The sequence below is a fragment of the Neopsephotus bourkii genome, unplaced genomic scaffold (genome assembly GCF_033783945.1).
Source record: "Neopsephotus bourkii isolate Nb327-2 ecotype Australia unplaced genomic scaffold, CSIRO-AGI_Nbou_v1 NB_1600, whole genome shotgun sequence".
Classification (NCBI taxonomy): Eukaryota; Metazoa; Chordata; class Aves; order Psittaciformes; family Psittacidae; genus Neopsephotus; species Neopsephotus bourkii.
The window spans coordinates 801,856-819,684 of NW_026902076.1; the positions used below are offsets into that span (position 1 = coordinate 801,856).

At 43.2% G+C, this 17,829-nt stretch overlaps 1 protein-coding gene across 1 annotated transcript in view; it reads left to right on the top strand.

Moving 5' to 3' along the window:
• The first annotated feature begins 5,508 nt into the window (after positions 1–5,508).
• Positions 5,509–17,829, top strand: part of MSRA (methionine sulfoxide reductase A) — a 282,899-nt gene continuing 270,578 nt past the window's right edge. Inside the window, exon 1 of the mRNA XM_061372202.1 lies at positions 5,509–5,706. Coding sequence (XP_061228186.1) covers positions 5,577–5,706 — 130 coding nt within the window. The 5' untranslated portion in view covers positions 5,509–5,576. The remainder of the gene's footprint in view (positions 5,707–17,829) is intronic.

Consider the following 17,829-nt stretch of genomic DNA (forward strand, 5'->3'; position numbering starts at 1 on the left):
GTTTGCATCTCTGCAGGACCTAAGCTCAGTGGTGACAGACAACAATGCAAAAAGCTGTGTGACAGCTTAGGTCGCTGACTTTAGTGCCTGGGTAGGTTATGGCTAAAGAGTTGGATATGTTTTAGGTGTCTAGATATGCACGGGACACCTGACCTCTGAAGACGGGCAAGGCTTTTCTGTTTGGTGGTCAATGGAGTGAATGCGCTCTTAAACCAGTGATCATTTCTCTGCTGAAACTGCTCTCCTCACACCACTGATGGTAGGACTTTTTTCAGCTGCTCCCATATAGGAGCTGAAAGCTCTTTGAAATGCTCTGCAGTATCAAAGATGTCTGTGTGGAGCTTCCAGATATGACACTGCGAAACAAGTGTCAACCTGGAGGAGCACCTGAAATGTAGGTGATATGCCCTACAGCAATCAGGAATGGCACCACACGCTTATGTGCAGGCAGCAAAACCAAGCCCTGCACTGACCATCTCCTCAGTGGCTACAGTGGGAGCTCAAAGCTGATTCGCAGATGGGCAGACACATAGACATCCAAATGCAGGTGCCTGCATCACCCTGGCTTGTGTAAGCACGTGGAAACTAGTTACAAAAACACACCTTGAAGCTCCAGTGAAGAAAGAACTAGAGGTTAAGCCTGCCAGCAACAAACCTTGCAGACAGCTTGCCTTTTGCATTACTTTTTTTTTCCATAATTGCTGTAGTGCATTAGAAAAATAGAGAACCTGTGTGAAGAGGTACTTCCATCCTGCACTTTTGCCTTCTCCCTGGCATGTGCTATAGCCTCTGTTCTGTTAAATTGCCCATTGTTTTTGACATCCCCTTTTAATCCCAAATCGCTGCATTATTCTGAGGTACAGTGTTGATGGCTCTTCTATGTCAGTTCCATTTTTAGTATAAGCTATGTAGCTTAATCTGTTATCTAAATGCTCATCTAGATCCCAAATGGAAGAGAGATGAAGGACTGATTAATCTTCCCACCTCTCTCTAGAAACTGTCTCATGAAGATTGTTTTACTGTATTACCATCTTTACTGTACTTCTGGGGTAACAGAGACAGCTGTTGATACCGGAATTTGGGTCTCTTGTTTCCAAAGAGAACTGTGGTACTTACCAGTCTCTGGTTCCCTTGACTGACAACCCTTAGGACCTGCACACATCCCTTTTGCTAAAACTGGGCACCAGCAGGTTTGTTCTGATGAAAATAAGTGTTTTTTTCAGAGATCTCGTGATGTGGCCAAGTTACAAAACGTGACCGCAATGACGCAATCATCATATAGTCAGTGTGTTTGCAGTGATGTCAGTCAGCATCAGTCTTAAGCTTGATTATTTGTCATTTTTATCCATTACAAAGAAGAACATGGAAAGCAATTTCCAACTTCCAGCAGCTGCCCCAAAGCTGCAGGAGAAGTAGTGACAAAGATGGAGGACTGGAACAAGTCTATACTATAGATTTAAATGGTGCCAAGAACTATGCATAGAACACAATTTTATATGTATTTGCCATAACTGCTTTCTATACATTGACAGTAAATTACTTAAGAGCCCTTGGGAGGCACAGCAGTACACCTCTGAGGCTGGAAGGTCTGAGACTTCCCTTGCATAGATCAAAGCAAACCCAAGCAGTAACTGAGAAACCACATTACATCAGCACTTGCTTTGGTATGACCAGTGCCAGAATGCTGTATTCATTATTCACACCTTCATCAAAGTGAAAAAAAATGTAAAAAAATCAGGAAGTATGTAATTTGAAAGCCCAGAGAGGGTACAGAGAAGTGCATTGCTTAGAGAATTAGAAAACATATTGTGCTGTGATGAACTCCCAGAGTCCTATTTATCTTATCTTGAGGGATGGCCACAGTCTAGAGCAGTAAGTCTGGATAACACAAACTGGATAAATAATCTCTTCATCCTAGCAAAGATAAGCTAAGATTTAATGGGTGGGAGCTGAAGCTAACCTAAAAATAAGGTGCATATTTTTAACAGTAATCAAACACTGAATAATCCACTAAAGCCTGTGGAGGATCATCTTTCACTGCATGCTTTCAGTTAAAAAAAAAAAAAAGAGATTGCCTTTCCAGGAGATGCATGTTGCAGCGCAAACTTGCCTTCACAATCAGGTTATTGCCCCAGAGATGGTTACACAGGGCTTTACTGGCGTCAGGAAACAGCAGATTTTGCTACATGGGAAAAACACACCTATCCTAAACCACAAAGACTAGCAAATTTATCTCTGAAGGGAAGCATTATGTACAGTAAATATCAGGTTCTGGGCTAAGCTGTGTAGATTTTGAGCAAGTTCCTAAGATTGGATGACTAGGAATTTGTGTAGAGCCCTGGCTGAAAGGACACAGGTAAGTCCATATCCTGTTTCTTCTTGCTCTCCCTTAATTCAGTGTCTTTCTTGGTACATACAAAGTCTATGTTTTAAGTGTGAAGCATAGTATACCATAAATAAAATATAACCATGTTTTGCTCCTTGTTTGGACAGATAAATCCCTACCATGAAAACTTTTAAAAGTTAGAAGGTGATTTTCAGACTCCCCTACTCTCACCTGTGGATGGAGAGAAGGGGACAGTGCACACCTTCCTGAAGTGCAAATGGGATTTATCTAGTTTTAAAAGTATTCTGTTTCCGTGGAGCCAGGCATCACTGAGCACTTGTGAAAACCATCAGTTTTTATTTGTTAAGTGGCATTGACGACTTATTACTATTTAATACTTTGGATCTGGTTATGAAGCAGGAGCAGAGTGTGTGAACTGCTGTACACAGAAACAAAGGCTGTTTCCTGCAATAACAGCTGTAATCAAAATGCACCAACAGCCTCACTGTCCCTGCACTAACCACTGTTCTGAGTCCCGCTGCTGATCCTGCCATGCCCTGCTCTGCTCTTAACCAGCCTCACAAATGATGCAGCTGAATGCAAAAGGTGAGGAAGCAATTTTCCCTATAAGAATTAATGTACTGGAAAGGGCACCTATGATTTAAGAGATACTCACAATATAGACAGGACAGCACGTACAGCTTGGAGGATCACTAGGATCATTGGAGAGGAGACAAGGCTGGTGTTGCATCAGCTGGCATTTCGGAGCACATCAGGGCTCTAAAAGATCTCATCCACTTCATCTGCGAGGCTGAACAGCTAAACATTCGTCTGTTTTCCTGCCCTTCACCTCTGACTGACCTCGATTCATGCAAGGAAGATGGCAATGAAATTGTAATGCCTCACAAAGAGGCAGCAAGGATGCTCTCAGTAGAAGATTCAGGCTAGGCATTCAGGCTCACAAAGTAGATACATTAACTCTGAACGGAAAATTGCACTGCCAGCCATTGTGATGTTAACCAGTGCATGTTTTAGAAACACATTCTTGGCAGGTACTGCAGTAAGTATATATACTTATGGTGAAGCAGAAGAAATGGTCAGTATAAAACCTTCTTTAGTGGCTTCTTACAAAGTGAGAGCTGGGAAACATCAGCATAACTATAATGGGACAACTATTATGAGAGAACAGTGGATTAGGTAAACACATTTGGAATGAAATTTACATTTTGTTATTGAGCATTTCTGATTCTAACTTGTACTGTCAAAATATCACAGCTCTTCATGCATCTCTATATTCACTCATTCTTTATTTAATGCATTTTCTTCAGGCTCTTGCAAGATTTTTTTTTTTTCTGAGGTCACCTGAGGTCCTCTCCAGTCCTGGTCTCAACAATTCAAACTATATCAGAATTTAACAAAACTTGAAAAATGGACTGCAATCCTGGGACTACATGTGCTCAAAGATTATGTAGCTCACCTTTCAAACACAGGAACACTGAATCTGAAAACAGAGATGAGGCAGCTTGCCTTTCAGGTTCCCATCTGAAGTTTCAATTTTACGGAAAGCCTGACTCCTAAAACATGAATTAGGAGCATCTGGGATTCTCAATATTGCTGTAAATATCCAACTCCTGTATAAAGATGCATTAAATTCTATGCCTCAAGAGTATCATAAACAGCTTGATCATGAGCTGAATGGAACTGCATTCGTCATAGACCATTTTTTGAGTGAATTATCCGGCCTTCCTCTCACAGACCAGGCATTACTCTGCAATTTCATAACTTCTCTCCTATTCAGCCACCAATGGAACTTTTTCAAAACCCTCCAGATGAATTTTCCACTGAATTACTACCACATCTTTCTGCAACTTTGCTTTTTCTTACTCGCACACTTTTTCCCACACTGACACTCTCACTGCAAGATGCTTGTCTAGTTCACAACTCTCTTTATTTTGTACAAGTTCCCCTTCTGCTTATTGACCATGACTACATGCACAGAATGAGCATCAGTTGTTTAAAGAACAAACCACCATTCCTCTAGCTTCTGCAAGTCTTCCTGTAAGAAACTTGACGTTACACATCCAGTCTGCACTGTATTACCCCCAAAGATATGGTGGATTATTTCCACAAACACTTATACTCTGTCCATTTTTTGTTTCTATGTTTTTATTACAAACATGCGTGCAGACACCAGTCTCTAGAGTTGAATGCTACTTGGACCATCTTCATAAAGTACTCAGCAAGTCTGGCATGATACAGTACACTGGCTAAACATTACATAGGGGAGTGCTGCATATATGAAACTGTGAAAAAAAGATTGTTGTACAGTAAAACATATAACTGCACAACCAGTCTGTGTGGCATCTTTTGCTGAATGTGTTTGCATAACCCTTCTCCTCTCAACTGGGGGCATGGAGAGCCAGCCAGGTGGTGGAGAGGACATACAGCCATACCCCAAGAGGTCCATGCATACAAAACCCCCCCGAGGCACTGCCCATGTAAAAACACACTGAGCCAAACTGCACATGGGGCCTCCAGAGCAAGGAGTGTCCTATGCCTTGTATGGGATCTCAAAGCATGCTTCATGCTTTGCATGGGGCTTTCAAGCACAGAGCATGCCTTGCATGGGATCTCCAGAGCATGAAACATGCCTTGCATGAGGCCTCCAAGCACAGAGCATGCCTTGGACAGGTACGCCAAGCATGGATCATACCTTGCATGGGGCCTCCAAGGATGACGCATGCCTTGCATGGTCTTCCAGAGCAAGGAGCATGCCCCACAGGCGTTTACAGCTCGGAAAGGAAGGCCCGGGTCAAAGCTCAGCAGGCCGAGCTCCAAGACTGGACTACTTTTGGGTGGGCGCATGCAAACCACGGCAGCCAATCCCTACGAGGAATGTCAGTGTGACCGAATGGTGCCTTCACCCCTCGGTGCACGCAGACCTAAGGGCACATCTCCCAGGGCACAGTGAGTTATGTGCCCCCTCCAGAGCCGGGGTGGGCGGCGAGTGTTTCACCAAGATCCCCTCAAGACACAACAACGGGGATGCGGCGCCCCGTCCAGAGTCCCTAGGCCAGGGGTAGGTGTGGTGTGAGTCCGGCGGTGCCCGCCACCGCTCGGCAGGGGGCAGGCCTCGCACCCCGCCTCGAGTCCCCACCCCGCCCTCCCGCTCAGGCCGGCGCCCGTCCTTAAAGGGCAGTGCGAGCCGGGCCGCTCACCCCTCCGGCCCGCCAACTCCCCTTCAGGGGTGATGCTGGCAGCGCCGCGGCACCTCCTCCGCTCACTCTTCAGCTTCACCTTCAGGATGAACGACTCGGCCTCCCGGCTGCCGCAGCGGGAAGAAGCGCTCCCCGGCAGGAACCAGCACATGCCGGTGGCAGGTAAGGACTGACCCCATCCCGCTCACCCCTCGCCTCGCGGGTGGGAATGCGAACACCCGCTCCCTCAGGCGACCCCTGCACGCGTGCGCACAGGGCGGCGGCTTGGGGGGGTGTGGGGTGTGGGGAGGGAGTCGTTCCTGCAGCGCCTGCGCGGGGCTGCGGCGCATGCCTGGCAGTCAGCCGTTGGGGGGTGTGTGGGGAGGGGGTAATATGGCGGCGGGTGAAGTGCTCGTGTCGGGCAGCGGCAGCGAAGGGGGGTATTCATGGGGAGTCAGGCGGGTGCCTGAAGAGTGCGGTTGATTCGTCATTTAGGTGCACAGTGACGCTTGCTGTGCGGTCCGGTCTTAGGAATAGGAATTAATCGATTGCTGGAGCTGCCGGCAAGCGAATGCTTGTTCTTCTCTTGGCTGTGTATGAGTTTTCTGTTTAATTTTTACTGAGGGGCATAATCCTATTCAGGGTTTTAAACAGATTTCCCTAGTCGTTGCTTTTTCTGTTAATAAAGCCTAACCATGGTGTGGATCTTCAAACCGTAACATCTGCAAAGTGTTTTTAAGTTCTTGGACAATAGCTCTTTCTGTGATTTTCTAGTGGAACTCCTTTCATTTTGAGTAAATTTGCATTGTCAGGTAAGCAAAGTGGCAGCTGAGAATTAAGCAATTTCACCTGTCAGCGCTCGGGGGAACTGAAAGCATTGCAAGGTTACTGTCAGCACTATTCAATAGGAAGTACAGTGGCATCTGGGTGCTCTTGAGTCATGAGAGCATTCTCCCATTGTGCAAAGCGTTTATCTGTGTCTTTGCTGCAGGTCTCTAACAAAGTCTGTGAATTTAGGGAAAAAAATATTTAAACACAGAAGGGACAGTACTGGTGGGAGAGTAAGTGGATGAGCACAGAATCATGGAATAGTTCTCCAGGCTGGATAAACCCAGCTCTCTCAGCCTCTCTCCATAGCAGAGGTGTCCCAGCCCTTGAATCATTTTCGTGGCCTCCTCTGTACTCACTTTAAGAGCTCCACATCCTTCTTATGGAGCCCCAGAGTTGGATGCAGGACTGCAGGGGGAAGTCTTACCAGTGTGGGGTAGAAGGGGAGTCACCTTCCCCTCTAATGGCATATAACTATTGAAAGAAGGGTTTTGAAAACAGTAAAATCTTCACTGTATAGATACGTGATAAAATGCTGAAGGTAGCAAGAACATAGTGTTGAAATGAAAGGTAGCAGGAAGAATACTGTGTCTGATGTGGAGAAAGTGGACTTAAAAGGGGGGTGCAGAGATTGAGTTGATGTTGTTAGGGCAATGAACTCTACCAAGAGTAGTACATTACCTGCATTAAAGTGGTACCTTCATATTGCTTGTAAAAGCCTGGGAGGAAGATACATGGTGCTCAGCAACTCCATAAAATGATTTTGTGCTGCTGTAACAAAAGGCATCCTCATAAGGCCAAGTATGATTTTTTCAGACATTTTTATGTTATGACTAAATGTGGTGTTATGTATGTAATAACAGTGTGGACCTCCAGTGAACTGCAAAAGTTAAGATGTAAACTACTTTCAGAAAAGAATGGCCATTTAAATTTTAACATTGTGTAACATTTACTCAGTACCGTTCTTTTGTTTAAATTGGTCTTAGATCACACAATCAGAGGAGTGTTGGTTGGAAGGGCGCTCCAGTTCAACCCCTGCGCCAATGATGCACTGCCTTCTTGGCATAGAATTTTTCCTTGTGTCCAGCACGAACCTTTTCCAGCACACTCAGTGGCTGCTGCCCTTTCTGATACTGTCTGATGCTATTAAGAAGGGTTTGCCTGACTTGTCTCTCTGACTCCTGGTTAAGCTGCCGTTAAGATTGTCCATTGATTTTACCCTTCACCAGCTGAAATGCTCAGCTTCTGCAAGCTCTGTGGGTTTGTGTGCTGCAGCCTGCTGACCAGCTTAACCACTGGCCTTTAGGTCTTTGCCATTTTACTAGTATCTTGTGAACTGAGGGCTTAAAACTGGATGTGGTATTTCAGGTGAATTCTTGCCAGAATAGTGTAGAGGAAAAGTTGTTTTCCCTCACTCTGCTGCCCATGCTCCTTGCAATGCAGCCCAGTAGACGGTTTGCTTTATTTGCAGTGAGAGCACATTGCTAGCTCATATTTAACCTGGCATTCAGTATATTCACAGGGTCTTTCCAGCAGGTCTGAGATGATCTTGTACTGGTGCAGAAGTTGTGCTTCCCCTTTCTGATCTTCATGAAGGTTCTGTGTAGACCTGAAATTTTTCAAGGTCTCATTGGACTGAAGCTCTGCTGTTTGGCATGCCTGCTCTCACTCTCTGTTTAGTGTCGCCCTCAAATTTGCTGAGCATGTTTTCTGTCACATCATTCATGTTATTGTTGAAGATATTGAATGGTACTGGCCCCAGCATCAGCCCCTGGGGTAACCTGCTACGCACTAGACAACAAGATATTGATCACTGCCTTTTGAGTCTGGTGGTTCTGCCAATTTTTGATGTGCCTAGTGCCTAGCAGTCTGTTCTTCCAGCCAGTACTTGCCCAGCTTCCAAATGCAAATCCTGTAAGAGATAGTGTCAGAAACCCTGCTAAAATCAACATATTACATCCACTGCTTTGCCCTCATCTGCATAGCCAATTATTTCATTGTAAAAGGCACCTGGCTGTTCGAACTTGATTTGCCTTTGGTAAATATGTTGACTATTCCTGATTACTTTCTTGTTCTCCATGTGTTTGGAAATAATTTCTAAGAGGATGTACTCCATGATCTTTTCTGGGACTGAGCTGAGGCTGAGGATCCTGTAGATCCTCAATCCTCCTTTTGCCTTTGTTAAAAATGTCTGTTACTATCACCTGTATCTCGTCATCAGAGATCTCCCCCAATAATTGATTTTTCTAGATATCACTGTATCTAGATCTGTCACAGTGTTGTGATGGGCTCACCAGGAAGCTTGCCTTGCCACTTTGGAAAAAGTCCGTATGGCTCCTTGGATTTGAACACCTTTAGCTTCTTTAAGAGTCTATATAACCCTTTTTTAGAATCATAGAATAGTTAGGGTTGGAAAGGACCTTAAGATAACCTAGTTCCAACCCCCCTGCCATGGGCAGGGACACCTCACTCTAAACCATCTCACCCAATTGCTCGCATTGTTTGCTGTTTTTCTTTCTGACTGTACCATTGCATGGAGAAGTTTTGGAGTAGTCTTTGTGAAGACTTAGGCAAAAGAGATTTTGAGTACTTTGGTCTTTTCTGTACTACTTCTAGGCTGTGTTCTGTATTCATTAATATACCTAGATTTCCCCTGAGCTTTCTTTTACTCCTGTAATTTTTTTGTGGAATCATTTCTTGCTGCCATTTATGTTGCTAGCTAGTTTTTAACTCCAATTTTTTGTGCCTAAATGCCTTTTTGTGCCTAAATGCCTAGGCAATGATTTTATACCTCCTTTGTCCTTTCTTATTGTTTCTCCTTCTTGTATGCTTTCTTGTTGCATTTTAATCTGTTAAGTAGCTCTGTGTTTTTTGACGAAGTTCCCAGTCGTTCTGTTTGATAATTTGTTACTTAGCTCTCTTAGAAAGTTTTTGCAAAAGTTCAGACCAACCTGAAGAGCACTTTCTCACTGTGACAGCCTCTAAGGGACTTCTACATAACAATTCCCTAGATAAACCAGAGCCTGAGCTGTGAAAGTCCAGAATGCTTAATCTGCTCTTTGCCTTTGAAGCCTTCCTTTGGGTCCTGAACTCCATTGTCTTTTGGTCACTACAGCTCTCTGTCATCTGCTGCTGCAGTGTCACAGGTTCTTCCCTGTTTCTGAACAGCTAGTCAGCAACCAACCTCTGGCACTTTAAATATGAAATTGTTACTAGAGCAGCTTCCTGACTTGCTTACACAATTTGGTGTTACCCTCCCAGCAGATTTCTGAGAACTGAAATCTCCCAGGGGCCAGAACCTGCAGTCCAGAGACTTCTGCCAGCTGGTTGTGGAAAGCCTCATCCACTTATCTTCTCCACACCATCTCCAGCGTTTTCCCTCTGATCTTGACTCAGAGACTCTCAGCAGGAGTGATTTCAGTTTCACACTTGCAGCTCTGTGCCTTCAAGGAGTTTGTTTCAGTAGAGTGCAGCTCCCCATTGTATTATTCTGTGTAAATCTTTCCTAAATACCCTGTTCCCACTGATGGCACTGCTTAGGTTGTGCGTGTTGTGCCAGGTCTCTCATTCTTGTCACATCATAGGTTTATGGCCACTCTTGGAAACTTGATACTTCTTTGTGAACCAAACTCTGCCTCAGTGTGCAGACACTTGAGGAAATAATTTGCCAGACCTCTCTTTTAAGTGGTTACTAGCACTGATACTAATCCAGTGACCTGGAGATGTCCATCCTGTTCATCTTCAGTGGTGTTGAGGGCCTCTGTTTTCTAGGTGAAGAGCAGCAGAGCATTTAGCTTCTTGTTTGTGCACGATCTTTGAAGATCCTGTTGATCTCCTCCTGCTGCTCCCTGGTGTGATGTAATGGACTGACTTCTTCCTGCAGCTCCTTCCCTTGTGCTACAGCAACTGGATCTGCTAGTGCACAGCTGTCAAAGGTGAGGCTGCTGCCACTGACTGCTGCGGTCCCTGCAGAGGAGCACCAGGCTCTCTCTACAGCCTGAGACCACTCTTAGGAGTTAACTCTGGAGGGAGGATGCTGAAGTACTGCAGGTGTTAGTCATGTCTGGGTCAGGGCATTGCGTCCTGGAAGGTGTTTTCAGCAGCTGAAGATTTTCGTGTGAGTGGCACTTCTGGGCTCTCTTTGAGCCTCCTGCACATTGTGTTTATTGTGTTGCATCTATGTAGCATCCTGGTCGTTACGCTTCAAGTTCCTGATATTTTCTGGGTGCTAGATGGGCATGAATGTGTTCTGCCCCTCAGTGGGATACATTGTTTGTTGGGGAACCTCTCATGTTGAGGGTTCTTGACTGCCATTCACAAACCTTAGGAGTACAGAGACCAGGTCAGACTGCTCTCTCCTTTGCTGGAGTCCAGAGGAGAGGAAACAACAGCAGAGAGAAAAACAGCTGAGCGACAGCTTCAACGTGAAAGTTGCATTTTAATCTAGTACTGTGAAGAGCTAAAGTGCATTTCTGTTCCTTTGTAACATGCTGACCATGGGATTATGTGAGACTTGACCTTGTTTACATAGCCCTTTTTTTGTTTTATCGTAAGGTTATTGCTGATGAAAGATCTGGTTGCAGTCAGACACTGTGCCAATCATTTGAAATGTTCTTAGGTGTGCACTTAAACACAGAGCTCTTAGTGCAACAGTTTAACCCCAAAAGTTTGTTATCCTTGATACACAAATAGGAAGATATCGAGAGGGAACAAGACTGCAGTTGACACTATGACTTGTAAAATCCAGCTTCTATTTTTGATACCCAAAACTTAAGGAAGACCTTAAGTAATTCATGACAATTTAAGGAAAAAAAAGAAAAATTAGTAAATGTTTGGAAAACATGACTTCTGCCAACAATAAAAGTTCACTTTGCTTGGTTTACATCTGGTTGAAAACTTCTCTTTCAGAAAACAGGCAAACTGGCAATTTAATTATGATCTAAATGTTACATGAAACCTAGAAAAGACATAGTACCATGCTTTTTGTCTTCATGAAGAAAACTGTACCAACCTTCAATGGTTGGAAGTTGAAATATAGCAAAGGGATTCAAAATATGCACGTTTTTAATGGTAAGAGTTATGAAACATTGGAACAATATGAAATTTTGCTGAGCATCCTCTCTTAAATGACTTTTTTAATCAATGTTTTCTTTAAAGAGCATGATCTGATTCAAGCAAGAATTAATTCATGGAAATACTGTGCTCTTTTATATACAGAAGGTCAGGCTAAAGTTCACCATGACCTCCTCCACATTTATAATTATTGCCCTATTAATCTATAAATATACAGCTAAGAGGCTTAATAGGTTTAAACGATTGAGAGACTGTCTACCCATGAGCTGTACCTTTACTGCCTTAAAAAAGTTGACCCACTACAGATGTGTATGTTACAACCTAAGTACCTCTGCTAGGAACAGAGCTGAGACGGGATTTCCTCACATTACTCACTGGGACAAAACATTCCTTTTATATTATTAGGGGTCCTTGACTAGTGTTGCTACCACTGCCATAAAATAGTCAAATACTGTAAGCGATACATCCTCACATCCTCATAAAAAGCAGCCATGTTTCATCAGAAAGGTAACTAAAATTAATTCTGAAAACTAGGGTTATACTATAAAGGTAGAAGCAATAAATAATGTGATTTTACTTTAGAGCATGACATTGTATTGCACCACTATAAAGAAATCATTTGAAATATTGTTTTTTTAAACGAATGCAGCAGCACTACTGCAAGCAAAGAAAACAGCACAAAAAACTCCAATTCCCAGGTTTTGAAATTTGTTGAGGATCAGATAAATCCAACTTGATTATGAAAAGAGTAAGTGAAGGTTAATAATATTTATGTTGTTTTCAGCTCACAGTATTTTTTTTTATGCCCATTTAACTGACTTCTACAAACAGAACCCTTTGTAGCACAAACCAGCTATTTCCAGTGACTTCACAGAAATCCATCAACCTTGGTATTTATTTGCCTTGGTATTGTTAAAACAAATAGGTGATCTCAGAGTGAAAGGGTGTCTGCCTAAATTCATTTAAGCTGGGGTATCGTGATCAGGGGCTCTTAACACTGGGTATTAACTGGTGGGAGTGAGTAAGGGAGGTGTACACGTACTTTTCTCACTGGTGCCCCCTGGATGGACAAGAAGCAATAGGCACAACTGGAATGTAGGAAATTCCATTTCAACATAACAAGAAAGCTTTTCTTCTCTGAAGTTTTTCGCCTCTGAGGTTGAATAGTACCTCATACAAGTTGTTACTTCTCCATCCTTGCAGGCAGTTGTGACCTGAAAGGACACTGTCCTGAGCAACCTGATGTATTTGACCTGGCTCTGAGCTGAGGAGCTGGACTGGCTTATCTCCAGAGGCCCCTTCCAGCTTCAGCTGTGCCACGACTCTGCACATCACAGAATCACAGAATCCCAAGGGTTGGAAGGGACCTCAAAAGATCATCTAGTCCACCCCCTCCCTCAAGAGCAGGGTAACCTAGAGTACATCACACAGGAACTTGTCCAGGCGGGCCTTGAATATCTCCAGTGTAGGAGACTCCACAACCCCCCTGGGCAACCTGTTCCAGTGCTCTGTCACTCTCACAGTAAAGAAGTTTTTCCTGTTGTTCACATGGAACCTCCTAGCTGCGGTGGTAGCAGCAGTGTCCATCTTTTCTAGGGTACTCCGGCAGTTACAGAATACCCTCAGGATCTTGATAATCTTCCTCTGTTGGGAGACTGAAATGACATCCTGCACAAATACGTTAAAATAACCAGCCAAAGCTTACCTGGGATAATGGTATTTAAGTGACTGCAAGAGGCTGTAGCCATACCCCCAGTTCTGCTTTCTTTCTGGCCACACTACTTTTACGTTTCTGCTTATGTAACAGTCTGACCCATTGCAGGGTGGGACGTGCTTTCTGTCTCACAGGGTACTCCAAGTGGTTAGAATATACCTGTGAAATGCGTTTCAGTTTTCCCCAGGCTGAGGAGAGGTATGTCATCTAGAGTTTCTCGAGGATGTATGGAAGTTTTACAACAGGGATCACTTGCTTTTCCTTCAGAGACATCCTTCTTGACATTAAATTTATGCAGAACATGAACAGCTGTTTTATGGGAACTGCTTTACTCTTCCTATTCTGTCCCCTGCCTGCTGAGTTAGTACTTGCTTTTCACAGGGTATAGACAGGTTGGATTCCACCCTGAATAACTGCATGAAGAAATGTGTAACTTTTATTCTTACATGGAGATAATTTCACAAGACATTTTAAAATGAAATTATTTTAGGTATCATATACCCTGTTAGGACATGTTTATTTGATTTCTAATGTTGCATTTAATGGGACATCTTTTAGTCTTAATAGTTTCTAAACACAACATTCAGAAGCAGAAATAACCCTTTAAATTGTTTCACTTCTGTACTTGTTTTAGTGGAATTTAGCTCTTCATGCTAATCTTTTTTATCATCCCTAAAACACTGAACAGAAATTACTGGAATTGCATTAGTGGCCTGTGGTCTGATAGTTTAATTTGTCTCATCCCCTGCAGCTTGGAGAAGATGGCTAGGCTGCATATGCAGCCACGGGCATGTGGAAACGACTTCAGGCCAAGACTTTAAGTATGTGTCTTTGGTGGAAAGGCTTCCCAGTGGAATTTGATACCTGTGGGCATGCGGTCGTCCAGTAATTCAAATAATTCAACAGTCAGTGAATCTGTATTGTCATGACAGTTTAAATTATGCTGACTTGTAATGATACAACAAAGTGTAGTGCATATCACCAAGCTGTGATCATTGACTGAAACCACAAGTACTTTCTTACCAAGGGTGAATGGTAAAATGGAGAATTGGTGCATGGGACAGCCAGTCCCATGAGAGCTGTGAATCAGTATGGCATGGAAATCTCCGTGGGTTCATAACCTCTTTGTACTCTGCAGCATTAGGGAAAAAATCTGGTACCTTGTGCTTATTTTTTGCCTAAATATATATGCAGTGTTAGGGTGAGAAGGTTTAAAGAGATTTTCCCTGATATTTTGACAGTTTGTGGAGTAGTGCAAGGCGCAAAGCTTTGCAATAGAATGGAATTGCAAAATAAAAATAATAGAATCACAGAATGGTTTGGGTTGGAAGTGACCTTAAAGCTCATGAAGTTCCAACCCCCTGCCATGGGCAGGGGCACCTTCCACTAGACCAGGTTGCTCCAAGCCCTGTCCAACCTGGCCTTGAACACTGCCAGGGATGGGGCAGCCACAGCTTCTCTGGGCAACCTGTGCCAGGGCCTCATCACCCTCACAGGGAAGAACTTCTCCCTTATAGCTAACCTGAATCTTGCCTGTCAGTTTAAAGTCATTCCCCATTGTCCTATCACTATATGCCCTTGTAAAAAGTCCCTCTCCAGATTTCTTAGAATTACGTACTGAGATTCAAATCAGACAGAGTTTAAAATGTTTCTTTGTAGAAGCACCTCACCCCCAAGTAACTTTATTATCTGAAAGACGACTGAAATTTGTGGTTACAACATCTTTACAGGTAGGCGTGAGATTAATTTACTTGCTTATCCTGTCTGTAATACTGTGGCTTTTTGTCTTTCTCCTCTTTTCTTTTTTTGCACCTTGTCAGGTATTTATATCTAAACACTAAGCAGCTCGTTTTCAAGCCAAGTGTACAACTGTAAATATTGTACTGTCATTGGAAAAACAGGAATTATTTTTTAACCACACATTACATTTACATTTTGGAAGATCTTGCAAGGAGAAGCAAAGGTTAAGTCAATCTAAGTGGATTTTTTTGTCATTTGCATGTGCTTTTTAGCTCTTGGCAGCTGGAAAGCAACAACAACAAGGAAGCTAGTATGCACACACAATGCTTGATAGATTAAAAGCATACGGGAAATATGTTAACAGAGAGGTACATCCAGCTGTCAAAGGGTGCTTCCAAGGTAACACCACCCCAGTATAAAACCCTTGCACTTCCTTATCACCTCTAACTACACTGTAATAGAAAGGACTTCATCATTCATCACCAAGCCCTCTCCAAAAAAACCCGTAAAATCTTGTTGGAGTCCCTGGAGTTCCTGGCAGGCTACTTAGCATGCTACTCACAGTTGAATGTGTGTGCTGGCATGAAGCAGCGTTGCACAAAGCGGTACCCCCAGGACCACGGCGGGGAGGGTGCGGAGGATACTCTCCCCGGGATTTCTCCTGGCAACAGTGCGGGTTGCTGGGAAACAGAACTACTGAAACGGGGAGAAACTTTACCCAACTGGCAGCCTCTTGAATGCAAATAGGGCTTGAAGGAGGCTCCTCTTCCTGATACTGTAATTTCCCTCTCTGAAATGAAAAATGAAACCAGAGGTTCTATATTCAGAAGATTATGTGTGGATGCTGCTCTAAGGAATCATTCAAAGTTGTGTAGTAAAAGAGGGTAATTATTTCTAGTAGAAGGTAGCAGTGTGGCAGGCTGCATTAATTTGCTTCTTGTTGCTGCTATTATGAAAAGAGATATAATGTCCGAATTTGCCAAATTTGTGTTGTTAAATAAACCTGTCAAGAGAAATAAACACAAGGGTTATATTTACACAGGTTATTTTTTCACTAGGGAATATTTTACATTATTTTGCTTGAGTCCTGGGATACATTTGACTTCTTTAGCTAATTGTGTCCATTTATCCTACACATTTAGGTAATGTGATTTTGACTCAGAAAATAAGGTTGAGAGAAACATCTCACTCCCTTTACTCGGTGTCCATGCTACTACTTGAAAGCCTTTTGTGCTTGGATGCTAAAATTTGTGATGTCAGCTATCTCTTCAGTTGTGCCTGTGTAACTTGAATGAACAAGTATTTTTAAGTGTGACATGTGGCTGACTTCATCATAACCACAGAAGCACAAAGCATGTGGCTCTTAATTAGGGACTGTAGCGGTAGGACAAGGGGTAATGGGTTCAAACTTAAGCAGGGGAAGTTTAGATTAGATATAAGGAAGAAGTTCTTTACTGTGAGGGTGGTGAGGCACTGGAATGGGTTGCCCAAGGAAGCTGTGAATTCTCCATCCCTGGCAGTGTTCAAGGCTAGGCTGGATGGAGTCTTGAGTGACATGGTTTAATGTGAGGTGTCCCTGCCCATGGCAGGGGGTTGGAACTGAATGAACTTAAGGTCCTTTCCAACCCTAATCATTCTATGATTCAGTGATCCTGTGATTCTGTGTATGGGGAAGACTAAGTTGATTTTAAATAACGGGATGTTGCAGCTATTTATATACAAGTAGACATTGCTGGAAGACTGGGTAGTATGTCAGGTTGTGCCCTGCCTCTGTAACGCTCATTTGGTGAATGTATCTCACAGGTAGAGACATGGGATTGCGTTGCCTATTGCTCCTTCTCTTTCCACACCACACAGGAGAGTATGGGGGGAAAAACCCCTCATTCTGACTTCATATTGTCCCAGGTGCAAAGCTGGGACAGAGCACTGAAAGGCAGTGCATGTGCTTATTGCAGTTTCTTTTGTATTGCTCATAGTTAATTCCTGTTGCAGATATGCAGAATTGGAGTTAATAGTATTTCATCCACCTGAGTGAAGAGATTATTTTGGCCTTAGTTTTGAAGACAGGATCTTACTTTCTGTTGAGTAATCTTTTTTTTTTTTTTTTTACTGTAGTTTGGGCTTGGTTTTTAAAGAATTTGACTTTCCAGGAGCTTCCAAAGGTGTTTTGAGGACTGCCCAAAATTCAGGAATGACTGAGAATCATAAGTAGTGGGTCCTCAATATAAGATGGGAAGCCCTCATCTTGAGGTTGCGTGCTGTGTTTGGGGTAGAGGTTTGGTACCCATTGAGAAAATAGATGTGTAGTGCAAGGGATGCTTGTTCTAATTAGACAATGGATGTGCTCGTAGAAAGCCTGAAGATTTGCAGTGAAAACATGCAACATCCTGGGCTACAACTATGGAATCAAAGAACACTCCATTACCGTTGTGGGATGCTAGATATTTTCCACAAACTGTGGCCATCTCTGGCTGTTGAGTAGGAGAAATGTATTGGTATTGCACCCTTGTTCTCAAAAGAAAAGATGCATAGGTTGTTAATGGCAGTGTTGGTCTGTCTGCTCTCACTGAGGCATGTTCTAGATGATGTTCATGCTTTTATGGAGGTCTTCCTGTTTCGGACATTCCCTTCCTGTTCCTGACATTTTTTACTATATACAGGCTCAGATCCTAGGAACATAGGATACTCCAGGACTTTGGGAGATCACTGGTTTATGAAATCAGTAGATTGACAGCTGGTCTACTGGGTCTTCCTGGGTTTTAGTGGTCTGTAATCATCTGCTACTTTCAAGTGCTGAGCTTACATTTAAAAAAAGAGGACAAAACACTGTGTCATGGAATCAGTGGATGATTTCCCCATATGTTTTAGCAAACTGCAATAAGATTTTTTCTAAGATTATCAAAAGCAAAGTAACTGCACCACAGGTAGCATTAAAATACATAGGGTCCAGG